The sequence below is a fragment of the Astatotilapia calliptera genome, chromosome 20 (assembly GCF_900246225.1).
Source record: "Astatotilapia calliptera chromosome 20, fAstCal1.2, whole genome shotgun sequence".
Classification (NCBI taxonomy): Eukaryota; Metazoa; Chordata; class Actinopteri; order Cichliformes; family Cichlidae; genus Astatotilapia; species Astatotilapia calliptera.
Genome location: NC_039321.1, coordinates 9,537,891 through 9,556,919, shown reverse-complemented (window position 1 = coordinate 9,556,919; position 19,029 = coordinate 9,537,891). Strand labels below are relative to the sequence as shown.

The 19,029-nt window shown below is 39.7% G+C and overlaps 1 protein-coding gene across 7 annotated transcripts in view; it reads left to right on the top strand.

Moving 5' to 3' along the window:
- Positions 1 to 18,635, top strand: part of znf512b (zinc finger protein 512B) — a 28,178-nt gene extending 9,543 nt beyond the window's left edge. For 3 of the 7 annotated variants that reach the window (XM_026153712.1, XM_026153711.1, XM_026153715.1), the window contains 15 exons: positions 2,220 to 2,299; positions 2,452 to 2,580; positions 2,893 to 3,068; positions 3,158 to 3,441; positions 3,534 to 3,605; positions 5,096 to 5,230; positions 6,177 to 6,304; positions 7,414 to 7,506; positions 10,346 to 10,444; positions 11,118 to 11,372; positions 11,529 to 11,870; positions 12,083 to 12,184; positions 12,325 to 12,387; positions 13,818 to 13,916; positions 14,837 to 18,635. In XM_026153712.1, the coding sequence (XP_026009497.1) occupies positions 2,220 to 2,299; positions 2,452 to 2,580; positions 2,893 to 3,068; positions 3,158 to 3,441; positions 3,534 to 3,605; positions 5,096 to 5,230; positions 6,177 to 6,304; positions 7,414 to 7,506; positions 10,346 to 10,444; positions 11,118 to 11,372; positions 11,529 to 11,870; positions 12,083 to 12,184; positions 12,325 to 12,387; positions 13,818 to 13,916; positions 14,837 to 15,178 (2,399 nt within the window). In that variant the 3' untranslated portion in view covers positions 15,179 to 18,635. The remainder of the gene's footprint in view (positions 1 to 2,219; positions 2,300 to 2,451; positions 2,581 to 2,892; positions 3,069 to 3,157; positions 3,442 to 3,533; positions 3,606 to 5,095; positions 5,231 to 6,176; positions 6,305 to 7,413; positions 7,507 to 10,345; positions 10,445 to 11,117; positions 11,373 to 11,528; positions 11,871 to 12,082; positions 12,185 to 12,324; positions 12,388 to 13,817; positions 13,917 to 14,836) is intronic. The other 4 variants (XM_026153713.1, XM_026153714.1, XM_026153717.1 and 1 more) reach the window with 4 other exon arrangements.
- Positions 18,636 to 19,029: the final 394 nt, after the last annotated feature.

Sequence of the window (19,029 nt, the reverse complement as noted above, 5' to 3'; positions counted from 1 at the left end):
TATAAAAACATTTTGTGTGTGCACAGTTCACCCCAGAAAATCATGTTTTTTTTAAAAAAAAAAATCTTTTTGCTCTAACTTTTGCCAGCATGTGCACTGCTGTGGCTTTGCAGTGTGATTTTTGCCTGTTTGCACTATAGCCTGCTGCATGTGGGCCTAATTGTTCTGCTTGCTGTAAAGAGGCCTCTGATAATGGTAACTAAGACAAGTGGATCTTATTCCCATAGCAACAAGAACATATCTTTCCCAAGAGCAGAATTCATTAATTATGCCTTTCTTTTACAAGACCTTTATTTTCTAAGACAGGAATTAGAATGCATGCTCAATTTCCTCCTCAGCATAAGAGCTGCACCGCCGACTGCATCACCTCTCCAGCTGCTACCCAGACAGCTAATAGAGAAATGCTCTGTCGCCTGGAGAATATTAATACACTCATATCCATGCAATCACATCTCGTTCACACTCGGTAGTAATGGTTTTGTGAACTTGTTTGCGTGTCAGTGTGCCCTGATGTGTGTGTTTACACCTTGTGTCATCAACTATTCCAAAACACAGTCAGTATTGCTTTGCTACTTCTTATTACATTTTATTCAGTCTTGCTTTATTTTCAATCTACCTTATTATTGTGAGTATGAAGTAAAATGTTACATATAATCTGCCTACATATGTTTGTATCTCTGTTTCCCAACTGAGAGAGTAAAAAGAAGACAAATGAGGGAAAGGGAGAGAGCTGATACTGTGTAATAAAACACGAAGGGAAATGAGCAGGGGAGGCCATAGTAGGTTAGTCCTCGTGTGCTTCTTATACACATTAACATCCCTGGTATAGAGAGTTGTTTTTGAGGGGGTCAAAGGGTGGCTTTTGCTAACACAAGCTGTTTTTTTTGGGGGGGGGGGTTTGTTTTTAAGAGAAATGATGGCATTAAGTCAATTCATTTATCTGATGAAAAATTATCCAACCATTTTGTAATCCTGGTAGGCACACAGTGTGCTCTGATCCAGTTTGGGACCTGCTGCAAATGGGCAGCACCAGGCATGTGCATGCTGCCTTGGCTTGTCAATTTGCAGGAGAAGAAAATAGTTAGCAGAAAAAAATGTTATGGTGATGTGAAAGAGATCTAAAAAAAAAGTGCATTCCACTTCACAACAAAATACCATCTTCTCTACTGTAAATAGATTTTATGTCATTGAAGCATCTCTTGAAGCGTCTTTGTTTCCTGCTTATTATTTACTTATTTTCCTACTGTTGCTGTTGGGTCTTGTCAGATTAATGCAGAGTAAGTTGAGAGAACATGTAAAGATGTCATTTTGTAGAGCAAAGTACAGCTACCTGGAGCACTATGATTCAGTGTTATGCTCAATCAGAGTTATCCACCTCTGCAATTCTCTTCTCTTCCTCAACATCCTGTGCTCTCCTCTTCTTCCTTTGTCAACCCCCCTCCCCTTCTTCCACATGCATACACTCATCTTCAGCTCTTTCCGCCTTCCCTCTCTCCTTCTTCAAGGAGCAGTGTATAGAGGGAATAGAGTGCAGGGCTGATATTGTGGAGGTTTAATTGCACCCAAGAAGAGAGCAGTGATGAGCCAGTGGAACCGTAGAGAGACATTGGAAAGGGTGTGAGCAAAGAAAGGGAAGAAAAGTGAGAAAAGTAGACATGGGGTGAGAAAGAAGTAAAGCAGCAGCATGAGAGATGGAGGGAATTAGCAATAGAGAGCACATAGAGAGCTGAGGCAGTCGGTCTGCAGTCTGCTGTGTCAGAGGTCCATGCAGGCACTAGCGATTTATAGCTGATCTGTTTGGCTCTACATAAGGCCTTTGCCCAGGCTGCCTCATTTTTCCCTCACTTACACACACAATCGTGGACATCCATTCTGTGTCCCTCCACAGAAGAGGCTAACATTTGAACAATGGTCACAGTTAAACCTAAACACTGTATAACTTTGCATTTATTTGTTTTTCTTCAGAAGTGTTAGTGTTCATACTTATTTTGCAGTTTTTGTGAATACAAATCTATTCTTCTAAATCTCTTTGTGATATCTCAAGAGCATATCTAGACATGCCAAGTCAAATATAACTAGGCTTGTTAGGTCAATAACAAAGAAGTTCCAAATGAAACTTCAGGATTTTAGGTATTACAAAATTTTTTATTTTATGGATATGAAGTGCTGGCAGTAGATTGTTTTTAGCTCTGATGTGGCTTTCTTTCTCGCTTTGCCAGGTCCAGTGTGTGATGAGCCAGCAGAGGGGAAGCGGAAAGGTCGTCCTAAAGCAGAAATGCAGGAACTGAGAAGCATCCCTGTGAGTATTTCTCTTTGAAATGAGTGGGTACTTGAAGTGGGCTTCATTTTTCTTGCACAGTAGGCAGCTCCCCATGAATATTCACAATATACAGTGCTATATAGCAATAAATCTGGCGTGGATTCAACTCTCTCTTCCTCACCCCTGATCAGGCCCATATGATAGTACAATGGAAGGAAGAGTTTAAGCGGCACTCCAGGGTAAAATGTCCGTGTTCAGGCTGCTGGTTAGAGTTTCCCAGCATCTATGGCGTCAAGTACCACTATCAGCGCTGCCCGGGGGTGAGTCACTAGCCTCTGCTCTTTCCTGCCACAAGGCTGTTTATACCTTTATGCTTCAGAGTAGACTTGTAGCACTGGACCATTTTATAGGAGAAACCCATCCAATAGGGCACCGTTTAATAATTCCAGAGAATATATAATGGCCTTATTACAAACCTGAGCAATTATTAAGGCTTTTTCAAAAACCTAAGATAAGTCAGCTGGAGGGGGGGGGGGTGGTATTTTCTTTTTTGTAACAGCTACCCACTGTCATTAGATTTTGGATAGGGAGAGAACTCACTTTGAATCTCCTCTTCGTATGTCTGCATCCAGGCCACCGTAGCTGAAAAGCTGAGTCATGGCTGTCCCTACTGTGAGGCCGTGTTTGCCACAAAGGTGCGTCTGCAGAAACACAAACTGTGGAATCACCCAGAGAGAGTCAGCATGGAAACCAAGGACGAGCAACCTAAGCTTCAAAAGACTTTTGTGAAGTCCAGCGCTAAGAAAAGGTGACTGAGATATAGCTCAAATTCCTAACCAGATTGAGTCACTTAAAGATAACTGCCTAAAACTGTCCTGTCTCATTCTGTGAATTCAGGCCCATGGAGATCAGTCCCCCCTCTCCTGTGTTCTTCAAAGTGAAAAAGACCCATGAAGTGTCCACACCCTCTCAGAATGGGGAGCTGGCCTACCAGAAAAATGAGAGGAAACAGCACAGCCACAGCCAGCCTTCACAACAAATTCACCAGACCCTGCCAGTCCAGCCTCACTCCCAGCAATCTCATTCCCAAAGCACGTCATCTGATGCAGGGGGAAGTGAAAGCGAGGGGGGCAGCCTTCCCTCTTCTTTTCCTGACGAAGACCCAGAGCGAATGAAGCACAGTAAGATTTCAACATGCCATTTGAAATGTTCTCAATTATATGCTCCAGTATATTTGTATAACCATTATGCACTGTTTTTCCTCCTGCACTAGGACGAAAGCAGAAAACACCTAAGAAATTCACTGGAGAACAGCCCTCAATATCTGGAACTTTTGGATTGAAAGGTAGATACCTTTTATTAAAAGGAAAACATGGGGTTTTTTTTAGTGAAAACTTGAGCATGACAAAGAATTTTGTGATGTAATTTCACATGCCACTGTAGGGCTGTTTGATATAACGATATATATCGGATGACGATATAAAAACATCTATTGTTTCATTTTACGCTATCGTTTGTTTCGTGGTGTTGCAAAATAAACTGTTTACGGCAATATTTTTTCATGGTTTTGATGGTCACTGTAGTGGCTATATTAATTTCTTAAAGTTCTCTCTTTCTCTTATATTTAATATAACCACACTACGGATGGACAAGCGCCTGTTTTTATGCGTTGTCGTTAGCAACAGCGACGGTAAAACCACCGCGTGTCCGCTTGTTTATTTTCCACATAAACCTTTCACAATAAAGCTCAAGGTCCTGTTGAGACTTTTCAAAATAAACTGAATCACGTGAAAGAGCAGATTATTTACGGATGAGAAGCAAAAAAGAGCCGCCAGGTGCTAAAAAATAAATCTTAGATTCAAACGTTAGAACAGGCTTTTCCCCGCAGCACGCCGTGTAATAAATACTCACAAAGAAAACGGCGGCCGTTACAACTTATGTCTAAAAATGTATAGTTTCATGCATCGATTAAAATACTCGACTCGACCAGGTACATGACGCGCAGCTGGAAACACTTCACGCAAGTCAAGCTGCCCGAGATTCACAGAATTTACAGAAAATGTTACATTTCTGTGATTTATATCGTTATCGGGACGATAGATGTCTTATATCGGGATATGAGATTCTGGTCATATTGCACAGCCCTATGTCACTGATATAATAAAAATATGAGACAGAATAGTTTTTTTTTTTTGTATGCTGGTTGATTTACAACAGACCTTAGGAGCCCTTTGCTAATTTACTTAAATATTGAGTTCCAGAGTGGACAAATGTGCCACTGCTGGGAGGAGGGACATTATTAGTTATGTAAGTGACTGAGATTGCTCCCTGCTGCCACTGATCAATGGTGCTGTTTTTTTACACAGTGCTAATGTAGCAACTGTAGAGATGTCTCATATCTGGCTAAATTAATCAGTGACTCACACATCAAGCACACATTACATACGCATATTTTTTTCAGCCTTTCTTTGTCTCATTCACATATATGCTGAAAATGCTCAGTGACTCATATAGCATACAGAGGGCTGTAAACTACTTACTATCACTTGTCAGACAGTTCATCTGCAGCTCACAGGCGCTGTCTTTTGCTGTCTTTTAGTCTGCTTGTCATTGATTTGGTATAGCTCAAAACAACTTCCATTTTCAGCCTCCTTTTTTCAATTTATAGTCAGTATCAACTTTCTGTTTTTAGTATCGTGTTCTTGTTTGGTTTGCCCTACATCTGTCCCACTCGCATTTCTCACTTTATCTTCTATACTTTCAGTTTGAATTTTAATCACTAGCGTGACTGTCTGTGTATATGTGTGTGTCTGCGTGTGCACATGTGTGTTGTAGGTATGACTAAGGTAGAGGAGAAGCTGAAGGCAGGCCGTGTGAAGAGACCAGAGGGGAGTGGGTTCATTGAGGAGGCTCAGAGAAGACCTTCGTCAGGTCAGCCCTCTAGAAAAGACTCGGCCACAACAAGCTCTGGTGAACACCAAGATCACATTTTTTAAATTAATCATCCATCTATCTAGCCATCCACACATCCATCCATCCAGCTATACATTTTCGTATCTACCTGTCCAATTCAGGGTTTTGGGGGGCTGTCATAAGGCTAACACAGAAGGTAACACATTCATGCTCACTTCACACCTACAGCCAACCAAGTTTATTAACTAAAAACTAAAATTAGGTATGAAAAAAATTAGTTGACTAAAATAACAATAAAATGTATAAAAAAAATTAAGACTATCTTTAAAAAATAGTGAACTTGAAAAACTAATTAAAATATAAATACAGCGAAAGTAACCTTAGTTCTAGGTATAGTTTGGTATAAATGTTATTATAGCTTCCTTGATTGGGCATTGATGGACATGCTTGAACATTTAAACTAACTAAAAGAAAACCAAAACTATACATTTTCAAACAGTAAATGCTAAACTGAAATGAGAAATCCATTCTGGAAAATAACTGAAACTAGAATTGGAACTAGAAAATACACTGATCACTCTGCCACCAACTTAGAATTACCAGTTAACCAGTTAACATGCATGCCTTTGGACTACTTGAGGAAGCCAGAGTAATTGGAGAAACCCCACGCAGGTAGAAGAACATACATAGTTATTAATCAGTTAAATATAATTATTACTTTTATAAGTTGCATCATGTTTTCTTCAAAGAGCATTTCTTAAATCTTAATGAGATATGCATGCATATGACAAAAACGACAAAAAATTTATCTTCAAACTATCAAAACCCCATGGATATTCATTTCAGTCATATGAAACTGAGAAAGCAGCAATCTTTCACTTTTGGGAAGCTAAAAACGTAAGTGCTTACTGATCATCTAGATTGCTGACACATAAGGACATCATACCAGTGTAATTTCATTGGCTAAATAACAAAGCAGTACTGTGTTCTGAATGTTACTCAGGAGCTGTTCCTGACACTCAGTGGCAGCGAGCAATCTCAGAGAGAGGTGAAGTGGTGTGTCCCACTTGCTCCATCGTTACCAGGAAAACAATCCATGGCCTCAAGAAACACATGGAGATTTGTCAAAAGGTCAGTAGTCGATGCATCTGTTCATCAGAATGGGAGCGGGGTGGCTGCGCTGTCAAAACAGCTGTTAGAGCAAACTGTGAAACCAGTAAAATTGTTTTGCTGGTAGTAGCATTCAAAGACAAACTGGAGCTGTAAAGCTCAGCTTGAAGAAGCCTTGCATTGTGGTTATTGTGCACTGAATACGTTAAAACTGGGGAGCCTGGGAACCTTTTCTAGTAAAGATAATGAAAATAAGGCTATCGGATCGCCCATGAGTCTGTTGCTGATTCACCACTGTTCTTTCCTTAGACCAGTTGTGATAGATACTGACTGCTGCAGTCCAGAAACACCCCATAGGAGCTGCAGTTTTTGAAGATGTTCATAGTCATCATAATCTGGTCCTTCTCAGGCTCATTTAAATCCTTACACTTAACACATCAACTTTGAGGAAAAAATGTTCACTTGCCCCCCTAATATATCCCACCCACTAACAGGTGCCATGATAAAGAGATAATCGGTTTTATTTGCTTCATCTGCCAGTGGTCATAATGTTATGTATGATCATAAAAGGGGAAGGGAAGGGCCCTGTAAGCTACTGAAAATATAGTGTGTAATGGGCTAAAGCGTGGGGGGAAAAAAGGGTTATTTCAGTTGTATTATGTCAAGCTTGTCTAGTGGATGAATGAGGTTGAGTGTTGCAGTAGCCTCAGCCCTCAAAGACAGTGTTCCTGGAGCCTGTTTTAATGGCTCCTTAGCCCAGTGGCCTGTGTGACTCTATTAAAGTGACAGTCTGCTGTTAAGCAATGACAGAATCATCACATTACCACTGGGTCACTCACCATCAAGACACCTCTGTCTCCAAATCAATACTGAGGCGAGGAGAGAAGCTACAACAAAGTTGTGATATGTGATAAATTGGGGGGTGGGTGGGGGGGGGTTTAAGGTTCCTAATGTGTCCCTTGCCTTTTACTTTGACCAGAATATGCACTAGTAACAAACTTTATTAGGTTACAGATGAAATGTTGCTATACTGATGGATTCAATAAAGAGCAAAGCCAGCAGGAGTGGGTTATTTTCCTCTCATAGAAAAATGTTATCTGAGCTTCTTCTTTGGCCTTCAACCCCTGCAGCTCCAGGATGCCCTGAAGTGCCAGCAGTGCCACAAGCAGTTCAGGTCCAAGGCCGGCCTCAACTACCACACCATGGCCGAGCACAACAGCAAGGTAATTCGCTGACGTTGTACTTTGTAAACCGGTTTCAAAGACTTTAAACTTAAAAATGACACCCTGTGACTGATTTTGCTCCTTTTTCTATGACTCATTATGAGTCCAGATGGTTTGGGTGATCAGATCATCACTGAACATGGTAATTAGTTTCAAACAACACCAAAGAACTGAAAAGTGAATGCTAATAGTTTGGTTTGTCATGACAGTATGCATGGAAATCCTACATTTATTTCTGCTAGTATCGGTTTACACAGCAGATGTCCATCTATTTATATGCATCAACGTATAGAGTAAAAAATATACTCTATCCTATAATTTTATCAGTTACAAAAGTATTGTCAGATGCTATGATGATCTCTCAAAATTTGATCTTGTGGTCTCTAAAAAATCGTGATTGTAAAGTTGAACTGGCGATTGGTATTCCTGTCAGTGAAGTGCTCACATTTCTTTCTGCAGCTGTCTTAACTCTGACAGCAGAGAGCTTCATTAAGATATTATCATGACACTCCTGCATTAGAGCAGTGGTGCCACTATGAAGTTTGCTGAATAATTTAAAGCTACCCGTTTCAAAAAGTATTATAAAAGATTAATGAATCTACACTCAGCAAACCTTGTGGCATGTGTGTTTGTGTTTTTGTGTGAATGCGTATGGTTATAGTATATGAAATACATGGTAATCTATGTGTATGTGTTTAACAGGCTTTGGCTGTGTAATGTTTGCTAGATTAAGGGCTCTGATAGATGACCGTGCCATCTGTGTCAGCCAAGTTAAACTGTTTGATGCTGCCATTTGTCTTCAGAGGGGACCTGTTGTGTCCTGACCTTATTGGCGGGATTCCAGTCCAGCCGAGCAAAAGGCATTAGTGCATTATTTTTGTGTGTGTGTGTGTGTGCTTGTGTGTGCGTGCGTGCGTGCGTGTTAAGAATAAAATGCTTAAAGGTTGCACAAGGTAGCCTTCCTACACATCTAAACTTCTGCTGTTTCTGTTCTTCTGATTAGATAATTACAACTTTTGTGACAGAATGAAAGCTGTTATTGTGTTAATCTCTGTTTGTGTGTTGGTGTGCTCTAGATTTGAAGTAGTTCCTTATTAAAGAAGGCTTTTTTAGCTTGTGGGTTTGACTGGTGTCACACTCTTTTTACTTTCCAATGAATTTTAAATTTCAGGAAATTGAAAGATCAGGAGGAGATAGCACATTTCTTAAAATCAGTCTTTAGAAGTATGACGTGCCCTCTTTCTGTTTAGATACAAACGTTTCCTTTGTGCTACAGTAAGACAAGTACTTTTCTACAGTATCAATCATGTTATTTATTAATGCTACAATGTATACAATGTTATACATTGTAGCGGTTTTAGAGTCATGTTTTTAAGGAAGTAGGCACTACTACAACTGTGCTTTTGGATACACTGTATATTAATAATAATAATAATGGATTGGATTTATATAGCGCTTTTCAAGGCACCCAAAGCGCTTTACAATGCCACTATTCATTCACTCTCACATTCACACACTGGTGGAGGCAAGCTACGGTTGTAGCCACAGCTGCCCTGGGGCAGACTGACAGAAGCGAGGCTGCCATATCGCGCCATCGGCCCCTCTGGCCAACACCAGTAGGCAAGTAGGGTAAAGTGTCCTGCCCAGGGACACAACAACCAGGACAGAGAGCCCAGGGATTGAACCGGCGACCTTCCGGTTACAGATACGATTCCCAACCCCCTGAGCCACGGTCGCCCGTTAAGGCATTTATTCATTCAAAAGTGTCAAAAAGACCAGTGTTTGGTGCCTTTGAATTGCAAAGCAGTTTTTTTTCATCACTCATGTGTTCCACCGACAAATCTGCAGAACTTTTGTTCATGCAAATATGTTGAACTAATGTATTTTCCAATATTTGTGAATCACTTGGTACAGTGTCCTTTAACATAGAATAGAAAAATGAGCATATAATGAAAAAAAAGCTTTTGCTCATACATTTTATTAGAGGTGTTAAGTTTACATATGTTAATTTGTCCAGCACTATTGCAATAAGTTGAATTTCTTATTAATATTTCTATATTAAACCGATTTGCACTTCAGTCTCATGTAAGCTGTGTTACTGTGTTTGGTTTCTGTATGACTTGGAGACTTCACTGACCATTGCTCTGATATTGTAAGTCTTGTCATGTGGCTTTACCCAAATGCAGTGTGGGAAAGGCAGCAGGCTGACAGAAGGACAGGGGTCACCCACTGAGATTGACCTTGGCGTTGCTACTGTGATAGTGCTGCCTCATTCTCTTACGCTTGCTCTTTTGCTCCTTCCCTGATAGAAGCATTAAGAATACAAGTTGATGTCGTTTCATTGTTGCTGTCCCTGTCATTGTATATCAAAGGCTTGCTGGTGCCTGTCCTGCTACCCTCAGGCTTTTGCAGTAGCTTTATTGAAGTACTCAAGTGGTATCTCCCTCCTACCTTTACAGAAAGCTACTGTAGTGTTGTGTGTCAGTCATCTCTGTGTGTTAACACATGAGAAAGCACATTAAATGTGTTCCGCTGGGATCCCTCAGTTAGTCTACTCTCTCTCCAGTCCCCTGCATTTCTTTTCCATCTCTGGCAGCCCTACCATCTGTTGTTCTGGTCTTGGCTGGTGTTTGGCACCAACCAACATGCGAGCGAAAACACGAGTTTGACAGTTGTCATAAACATGCCTTGAGTAACAGCCTCACCAGGAAACCATTTAATGATCCTGGCATCGTGTGAACATCAGAGATAGAAAACACATTTTGGTTGCTTTTTTTTTTTTTTAGTCATGAGGAAGTGGGGTGTGTGGTGGTGTGATAGTGTATTTGTTCCCCCTCAGCCCTCAGGGAGTGAAGGCCAGACGGGCAACGAGCATGAGGAGAGGGAAAGGCTGCGCCGAGTGCTCAAACAAATGGGACGAATCAAGTGTCCCAGTGAGGTATGCACTTCTTCTTTTTACCTGGTCCTTTCCTCTTTTACTGTCTCTCATTCTATACTACTCTTGCTTTCCTGTGTCTTTCATTTTATGTCACATTTCTGTCCCTCGTCATCTGCCAGTTTTGATTTCATTTCTCTCTTGTCCTCAGGATCTTCTTTTGTGCCTTTCTCCTTTTACATCTCTCTCTCTCGCGCTCTCTCTCTCTCTCGCTCTCTCTCTCTCTCTCGCTCTCTCTCTCGCTCTCTCTCTCGCTCTCTTTCTCTCTCTCTTGTTATCTTTCTCTCTCTTCCTTCCCTCTTCCCTCTCTTTTTCCTTTATGCCTTGTTCTTGACATGTTGCCCAAAATCACATCAACACCCTGCTTCGCATTACTCACACTAGAGTGCAAAAGGCAGAGAGAGTAAGAATAGAAAGAGCTGTAAAGAATAAACTCTACAGTGACATGTCTTCACACTGAAAAATGAGCATCTTTCTCCTGTTTTCTCTGTCTTTTTAACATTAACCACAAAGTATTGACCAAATGCAGAGTTCCATTAAAACTACACTTTGTTCCACTTACCCAGTCTCTTGCTTAATGTTTGTTTTCATTCTGTCTCATTTTTGTCATTGGCGTCACTCAATCACACAAACATTTTGTGTACAAACACACACGCACACACGTACACAAATACAGGGCTGTTCAGCCCACTTTTCCAGTCTGATGGGCTACCAGTATCACCAGCAGCGTTGTGGAAGAGAGTGTTCTGACGATGCGAAGCCTGTGTTTCTGTGCCAGCACTGTGGAAAAAGCTACCGCTCCAAGGCTGGCAGAGACTACCATGTACGCACCGAACACTCCCCGGCCATCACCACCACAATGACAGCCGCAGCCACCACCAACCTCATGGATAGTATCACTGACACCAACAACAACACTGGCAAGGAGAGGGTGAGATCATCATAGACGAGGGTTGTAGTAGCAGTTATAAGAGATGAACCTTTTTTTCTTTTCATTTTATGCTGATTACAAGCACATTTTATTGAATTTTAATGAGTACCTAAAGTTTTCCTATATTTTCACTCAAAGGTCTTACTGTTCCTTCAGGTGTTCTCTGAAGAATCTCCAACAGGAGGTAAGAAGGAGCAAAGCCAAACTGAAAGGAAACGGTGGCAAGAGAAAGCCCCATCCAGCCATCCTAAGGAGAAGGACAGAGGCGCTAGAGAGAAAGACAGGGAAAGGGAAAGGGAGCAGGAACAAGATCAACAAAAAGCAGCACAGATTGAGAGACAGGGGGAGGACTTTGAAAGGACCCCCAGTGGCAGGGTGAGACGGCGGTCAGCTCAGGTGGCGGTGTTCCACCTGCAAGAAATAGCTGAGGATGAGCTGGCTAAAGACTGGGGCACAAAACGCCGCATCAAGGATGACCTGGTTCCTGACAGCAAGAGGGTGAGGAATAAAATTTGGATGCATTAAGTGCACATGGTGACCACAGTAAATACAGTATATTAGCAGTCCAGGTCAAAGGCCATGCAAAGGCTCCACACAAACTCCATCAGCAGATTTAAAAAATCCTTTATGTTACATCCACTTTTTTACACTGTAGAATTATATTAATAACTTGAATACTGATAGATTAAAAAAAGTTGTCTTCTGCATAGTTAAACTACACCCGCCCTGGCCTCCCCAACTTCAGCCCAGAGCTTCTAGAGGCTTGGAAAAATCAAGTCAAGGAGAAGGGCTTCATCTGCTGCACAAACGAAGTAAGAATATACAAATACACCATGTACAAAAAATAACCTACAATATCTGAGCAAAACAAAAGGGATTTGCCTTAACGTTGAGTGTAACATAAATACGAAGTCAGTGTGTTTAATCCTTGTTTGTTTCTGCTTTGTTCTAGAACTGTGAAGCTGTCTATTCCAGCGTGTCAGGACTAAAGGCCCATCTCGCCAACTGCAGCAAGGTACAAATCCACACTACTGCAAAACTCAGTGTCTGAGAATATTACTGGATATACAGTAATATTCCAACAAACCAATACAGACATCCCAAAAATACACTCAAACTGAAAAAATTTATCTTAAGCAAAAGGAAGTGGAATCTGATGGTACAGTTCAAATAAAATTAAGACAAATAAAGATACAAAATGAAGAGAAAGCAGGAAGTATTAGAATCACAGCATGATCTTGTATAACTTGTAAAACAGGATCTATTTTGCTCATTTCCAACTCATCTCAACGATTTTTCACTCTCTACTAGAGTACCTTTGTATTATTAACAATTTACTATGATACGTGCGGGGGGGGGGGGGGGTATACTGGGCTTTTGTGCTGTCTCTCAGTTCATCCGCTGTATACTACAAGCCCTTTTAGATTGACTGTGCCCTGGAAAGAAAATGTTGGGAGGGGCTGCTGCGCTCATATTAAGGATATCCCTTCTCACTGACATCATACAGGGTGAAGCATAGTAAATATTTTCCGAACATTCTGAAACCTGAGTTTTTGGTTGATCGGCATTCATTGCACGTAAGTTCACCTCTGCGTTTGAAACTATGGCCCTGATCACTATCAGAATCCACCAAGATTTTGTTTTTGAGCTGTATTTTCTCAAAATATGTTTTTAAGCTTATTTAAATAAAAACTTAACTTGGAATATGTTTTTAACACCCTCCTGCTGTAAAAGGCTGACAGGGTATGGTTTTTGATGGGTTCTTAACTTGCACCTTCTGCAGCAACCTTAAACTGGTTATCTAAGCAAATATCTTATTAGTCATGAGGCAGAAAATTGGCATATGAACAGGTGGACATGGTAAAGATGGTTTGTTAAATTTTAAAAAAGAACATTTCTGTCCACATGGCAGTCAAGAATGGGCAAATAAGGCTATGGTATAGTTAGAATTTGGCATAAACAACATAGAAACATGCATCTATTCTCTTTTGTGTCAACAATTCAGGGTGTTCAGATAGTGTAATGATGTGAGGGATAATTTCTTTGCACATTTTAGTACCAGTTGAGTGTCATAAATTCCAAAGACTGAGTATTGTTGCTGACCATCTCGATCACTTTATGACCATCCCTTTGTCTTGTCCTTGTCATCTAATGACTACAGCTGGCGTAATAATGGACCAAGTAACAAAGGTCATACCATCTCATACTGGTTTGTTGAACCAAACAGTGACTTTAGTGTACTCTGGTGTCTTCCACAACTACCAGATCCAACAGAGAACCTTTGGAATGTGGTGGAGCAGGAGATACACCAGATGATGCCGTTACCCACAAATCAAGAACAAACATTTGATGATATCATGTTAACACAGACCAAAATCTCAGGGGAAAGTTTAAGTGTGTCCAACCAGGTACTAGCAACATTTCTGGTGTGTGTGTTTGTTACAGGGTGGTGGCGAAATGGGGAAGTACACCTGTCTGATCTGTCAGAAGGAGTTCAGCTCGGAGAGTGGCGTCAAATACCATATTAGCAAGACACACTCACAGGTGGGTCACTGTCAGTATAAACTTAGAGGTTGCCATTAACATGACCCACTTAGTAAATTTCATTTCTGGTAATACGTCATAAAATAATAAACAGCATTGGTTAATCTTAGATCCAGTTTATTTTATCAGACTTGTTGCCAATATGACCGAAAAGAGCACTAAGAAGCTGGTCACTGGGACTCACTGGGAATTGTTGTGGAAAAGTGTATGAAGAAGAATGTGCAGACCACATTTGGCAATAGTAGTCAACCAGTCTATAATAATTTGGTTGAGTGAACTGTAGGACAGATCGTATCTTCCTGCTGCCATGAAATTTTATGATGTTGTTATTAACACAAGATTCATGGGCAGGTTACCAACGTGGTAACAGTAATGAACTTGAATTGAACATTAAGTCCATTATGGTTATACTTTTAACAGCCAGATAGGAGGACTTTCTAACGACATGTCAATCATGTCATATCCGGTTTCAAAACACCAAGACAGTGAAGCCACACACTTTAGGCTTCATAATGAGACTTTCTAAACTAACGAGTGACATCATGGTGGCTACATCCACCTGTTATACTGTCTGTGGGTAAAACCAGCTAGGTTGCACATTAACCTTGTCATAATACTCTTGCACTCAACAAGTCTATACATATCTTCCTTGAACTAATCTTTTCTCTTCACTAACAACAACTTTAGTTACAAGATAACACATAGTTTTTTTTTCCTTATAAAAAAGCCTCTTTGTTTTTCGGTTTTAACATCCCCATCTTGTCCCCAGTTAACATTAACCTTTGGTGTTCAGACATGGTGGTTTATACAGTTATTTAGAAAGAAAAATGTATACACATGCAGTTGTATTCTGCTTGTTTGCCTTCTTTGGATCTTGACTGGTTTACTGTTTTTTTTGTTTGTTTGTTTTTTTGTCTTAGAACTGGTTCCGTGCAGCTGCCAGTCAAGTTGTGTCCAGTAGCAAAACTAAAGTCCCAGAGAACAATGGGATAAAGGCCGAAGTGAGGAACGGAGCCACGACTGGTAAAAAGAGGGGCCGTAAACCAAAAGAGCGCCCCCCTGTGAATGTACCTCTCGAAACAAAAACTGAGGCGCTTACCACCCAAAACTCAACCCCTGCCGCGACTCTGTTCTCTGGCACAGCACAGCCCCCAACTCTGTTCCCTGACCCAACGGACAGTGATAATTCAGGCCAAAACAGACAGCCAATTCCCTCCGCCACCAGAAGAAACAAACCCAAGAGGCTGTTACTGTCCGACTAGCTCTGCTTTTGTTGACCTAGGAGCCCAAGAGGATTCTTTCTTTAAATATCTGCCAGGAAGCTTAAAGACATTTCTAGCGCTACAAGAACTTGGCACTGAGAAGAAAGCCAAAAATCAACCAATATGAAGTAAAACCCAGTCTTCAAATCTTGGTTTCGAACCCCCCGAGATAATGTGTATACTGTTGTACTCAGAACAGTAGTGTTTTATTTCCCCATTCCACTTTTGTCTCCCATTTAAGGCACATTTTTCAATTTCTGTACTCACAGCAGGGGTGTCAGTAGTAATCAAAGTCCTGACCTAAACATAGATTTTTTTTTTAAACAGAGTTAGTATTCTAAATACCAATGGAGAGTCATTTTCTCTGCAAGATTTGTGTTGTGTTTGAGAGGTTTTAAAAAGGATATTCTATTAGCATGGTGAAGTCATTTAATAATAGCTAGTGTTTTCACATTTTTTCACAGATATACTGTACTGTGTACATGAACAATATCTATATCTATATCTATATACTCAAAGCAATGATGCCATCCGTCATTTCCAAGCCTGAAACATCCAACTGGATCATAAGCGGTCAGAATTTTTTGCAGTGTGTGCTTTAGTGCAATGTTGTTTTAATATAGTTTTTTTTCTAGTTTGACTTTTATTGTTTCTTGCTTTTCATGTTTTACATAAGCAAATGTCATATAAGCTAAAATGTTTGTAAGTTGTTCATGTTTCACATTATTTTTTACAGTTGTTACTTCCAAGGATTTTTTTTCACATGACTGTGAACAGTATCTGCTTTGACAACCATAATTAAGTGTGAAAAGATTATTTCCAGACTGGTTTTACACGGAAGTTGAGATGCAGAATACCCAGAAAAGTGACTGATATTTTCATCTGTAAGGCATACTGCAACTTAGTTGCTATTAGAAATAGAAAGACACGTTTAATTGAATTTAAAAAAAAAAAAACAACCAGGAAAAAAATGTTGAAACACTCTAAAATCGGTCTAGCAAAGCTAAATGTTTGACAGGAGGAAGAATTCTGTGTGAAGCTTGTTGCACCATTGCAGCACAATCAAATAATGAGGCCACGTTTTGGCTACTGCTTTAGCTTCAATCAAAGCTGAGGAGGGAATTTTAAAAATATATTATCTTTTCTAGAGAGGTCCAGGATAATAATCTTTTATTAAACAGAAAAACTGCTAATTAAGATTCACATATAATAATGTAAATGAATGAATTCTTGAACGCTCAAAGTTATTGCCTTGCACTTTAACCTTTAACCCTTCCTGCTCCCCTCTTGTAGTTTTGCACTCCAGAACTATTCACCCTAACCTAGTGGCTGTCTGGTGCAGGAGTGGGATTTTTGTTTGTTTGTTTTTTTAAACTCTGGTGGTAAACTAGAGAAAGAGACTAAGTTTGTCATGAGCAACATGACTGACACTTTCTATATTGTATCTGAAATCCAACGCAATGGTATAATTGTGATTCACCTCACAAAGCCATAACTGGTCTTATTGAAGTTTAGGGCTGCTTAGCCACTTAATGTTAGATTAGCTTAAAATATATAAATATATAAACAAAATATTAAATGACTTTTCAAAATCTAAAAGATTAGAGAATATTTTCACTTTAACATGTTGAAAGTAGATACTTGAATCCACAGTTGTATTAACAATTTGAGCAAATTAAAACTCCATGAATATTTGATTTATATTTGAAGTTTATGTCCATGAAAATAACGACTTGCTTGCTTAAAAAAATACAGATCATAAATCTATTTTATATTCTATGGTGTGTGTTACTTAGATAGCAATCTGATAGCTTTGGATAAAATTATGTGAGGATATTCTGGTGAGATAATAAGGGTGCTTTACTTGCCACTCTACCTTAAGGGCCTGATACAACTCACTCAAGTCCATATTATCCTTACTGGCAAGTCCTCTGAATTTTGCATCATAATGTCAATGTCATTAAAATCAAGCACTGATGTCAGCAGAACATTTTCAAGAAACATTGAATTTGAAATGTGTGTTTTTCCAGGTGGTTTCATTCCTACGCTGTGACTTTTTATAACGTAACGCAAAGATTCAATCTGAATTCCTCCATTGCTAATCAACTGATGGAGTTAATTCAGGTGGGGATGATTATGCACGTGTCTCTGTCATGGGGATGGACCTTTATCTTCTACCTGGGTTCAGAATGACAGAGAGGATAAGATGAACAAGCACTGAGTGGTCCTCGGACCTTTTCAATATGAGTTGTCCAGACTTTGTGTGTGTGCGTGTGTGTGTGTGTGTATTAAACAGTTAGCACCTTTTTTTGTAATGACTGGATGTCAGAAATAGTAACACTTTTGAGTGTTATGCTGTGGCACAGAATCAGTTCATCAGCTGCTTGTTACTCGTTTCATTAATGACGTCACATTGACTGTGTTTACCTGACGAGCTTTGGTGTTGCAATATGATAGTTTAGCACTGCTTTTAACAGTGGGTATTTTATATTTTATCACACCCTTTACTATCTGTCTTCCTATGATGTGGAAAACACATATCTATCCCGCAGTGTGAGCTAACTGCAACATGTTTAGAGAGTACAGCAATACACCATATTTAGCTGATTTTGTTGGCTTGCTGATATTTTGATATCGATGTGTCTTCTCGAAATTGTATGGCTTTTTTTCCCACTCCCCTTCTTTTATTAATTTGCTTTAAAAAAAATGCTTTTTACATATGATGAAATCTACACAAAAAAGGTTGAGAAACTTTGTAGACCACAAACAACATTGTAGGCCTGAGTGTTGGCATACACTGTTATTTGATCCATTTTGACGATGCACATAAATTGAGCTTTTTCAGTACATGATGGCAAACGGATTGAGAGAGTCCTTTTATTATTATCTATTCAGTATGGGACAACAAGGCATATGTATGTGTGTTTGTTTCTGTATTTAGTGCACTTACTATACCATGAAATAGGCTTGAAATAGGAGTGTTGTTGGAGCTTTCTAGTTACCTGGACTGTGTGTGGTGTGACTTTTGTACCTGGGGAAACAGCAGGCTCAAGTGTCTTCCCTTTGTCAGCAATGTTATTTCCAAAACCAAGATTATTCCTTAGAAATTCCCCTAGACAGCTGAAGAAGTTTACACTTTTTATTTGGTGGTTTGTTTTGTATGCTACCTAGTTCAAAAGCAGGAAATGGCATCCAGCTCTGTTGTTGGGGTCATTGTGATGAGTTTTAAGAGATGATGTTGTAGCTCATAACTGTTTATGGTATATAGGTAACAAATTAAATGAGACTAATGATGTATTAAAGATTTCCATATCTGAAATTAAGCTGTATAGTACCTAACATTGGAGGATTCAACACCTCCTTTGAGTCTGAACTGTTACAATTTTTTCTCCCAAACTTGTTGTATTACCTGTGCATTAGTATCCCTTAACTAATTAATAAAAGTTTGTTGACTAAACATGTGTCATCTCTGTCACCTTTTAGTTACTTTTTTATAGCTATTGCAATGTACAATGTAGTTGATGGGATTGTAGATTGTGTAAAGATGATGAAGATGGTTATATACAGACAATCAGTGGAATATAATAAACTTATTAGGGTGAATATTTTGACAAACACAAGGCTGTGAAATAAGATTAATAGTCCTTTTAGCCAAGTACAGACAATAGACTATATATATTCAAACCAACATCACACATTAAAAGGAGCCCTTAGTGCATAGGTGTCAAACTCTGGCCCGCGGGCCAAATTTGGCCCGCAGCGTAATTACATTTGGCCCGCGAAGCCATACCAAATTACTATTAGAGCTGGCCTGCTGGTATTATACAGCTAATATATATATATATTGTTTA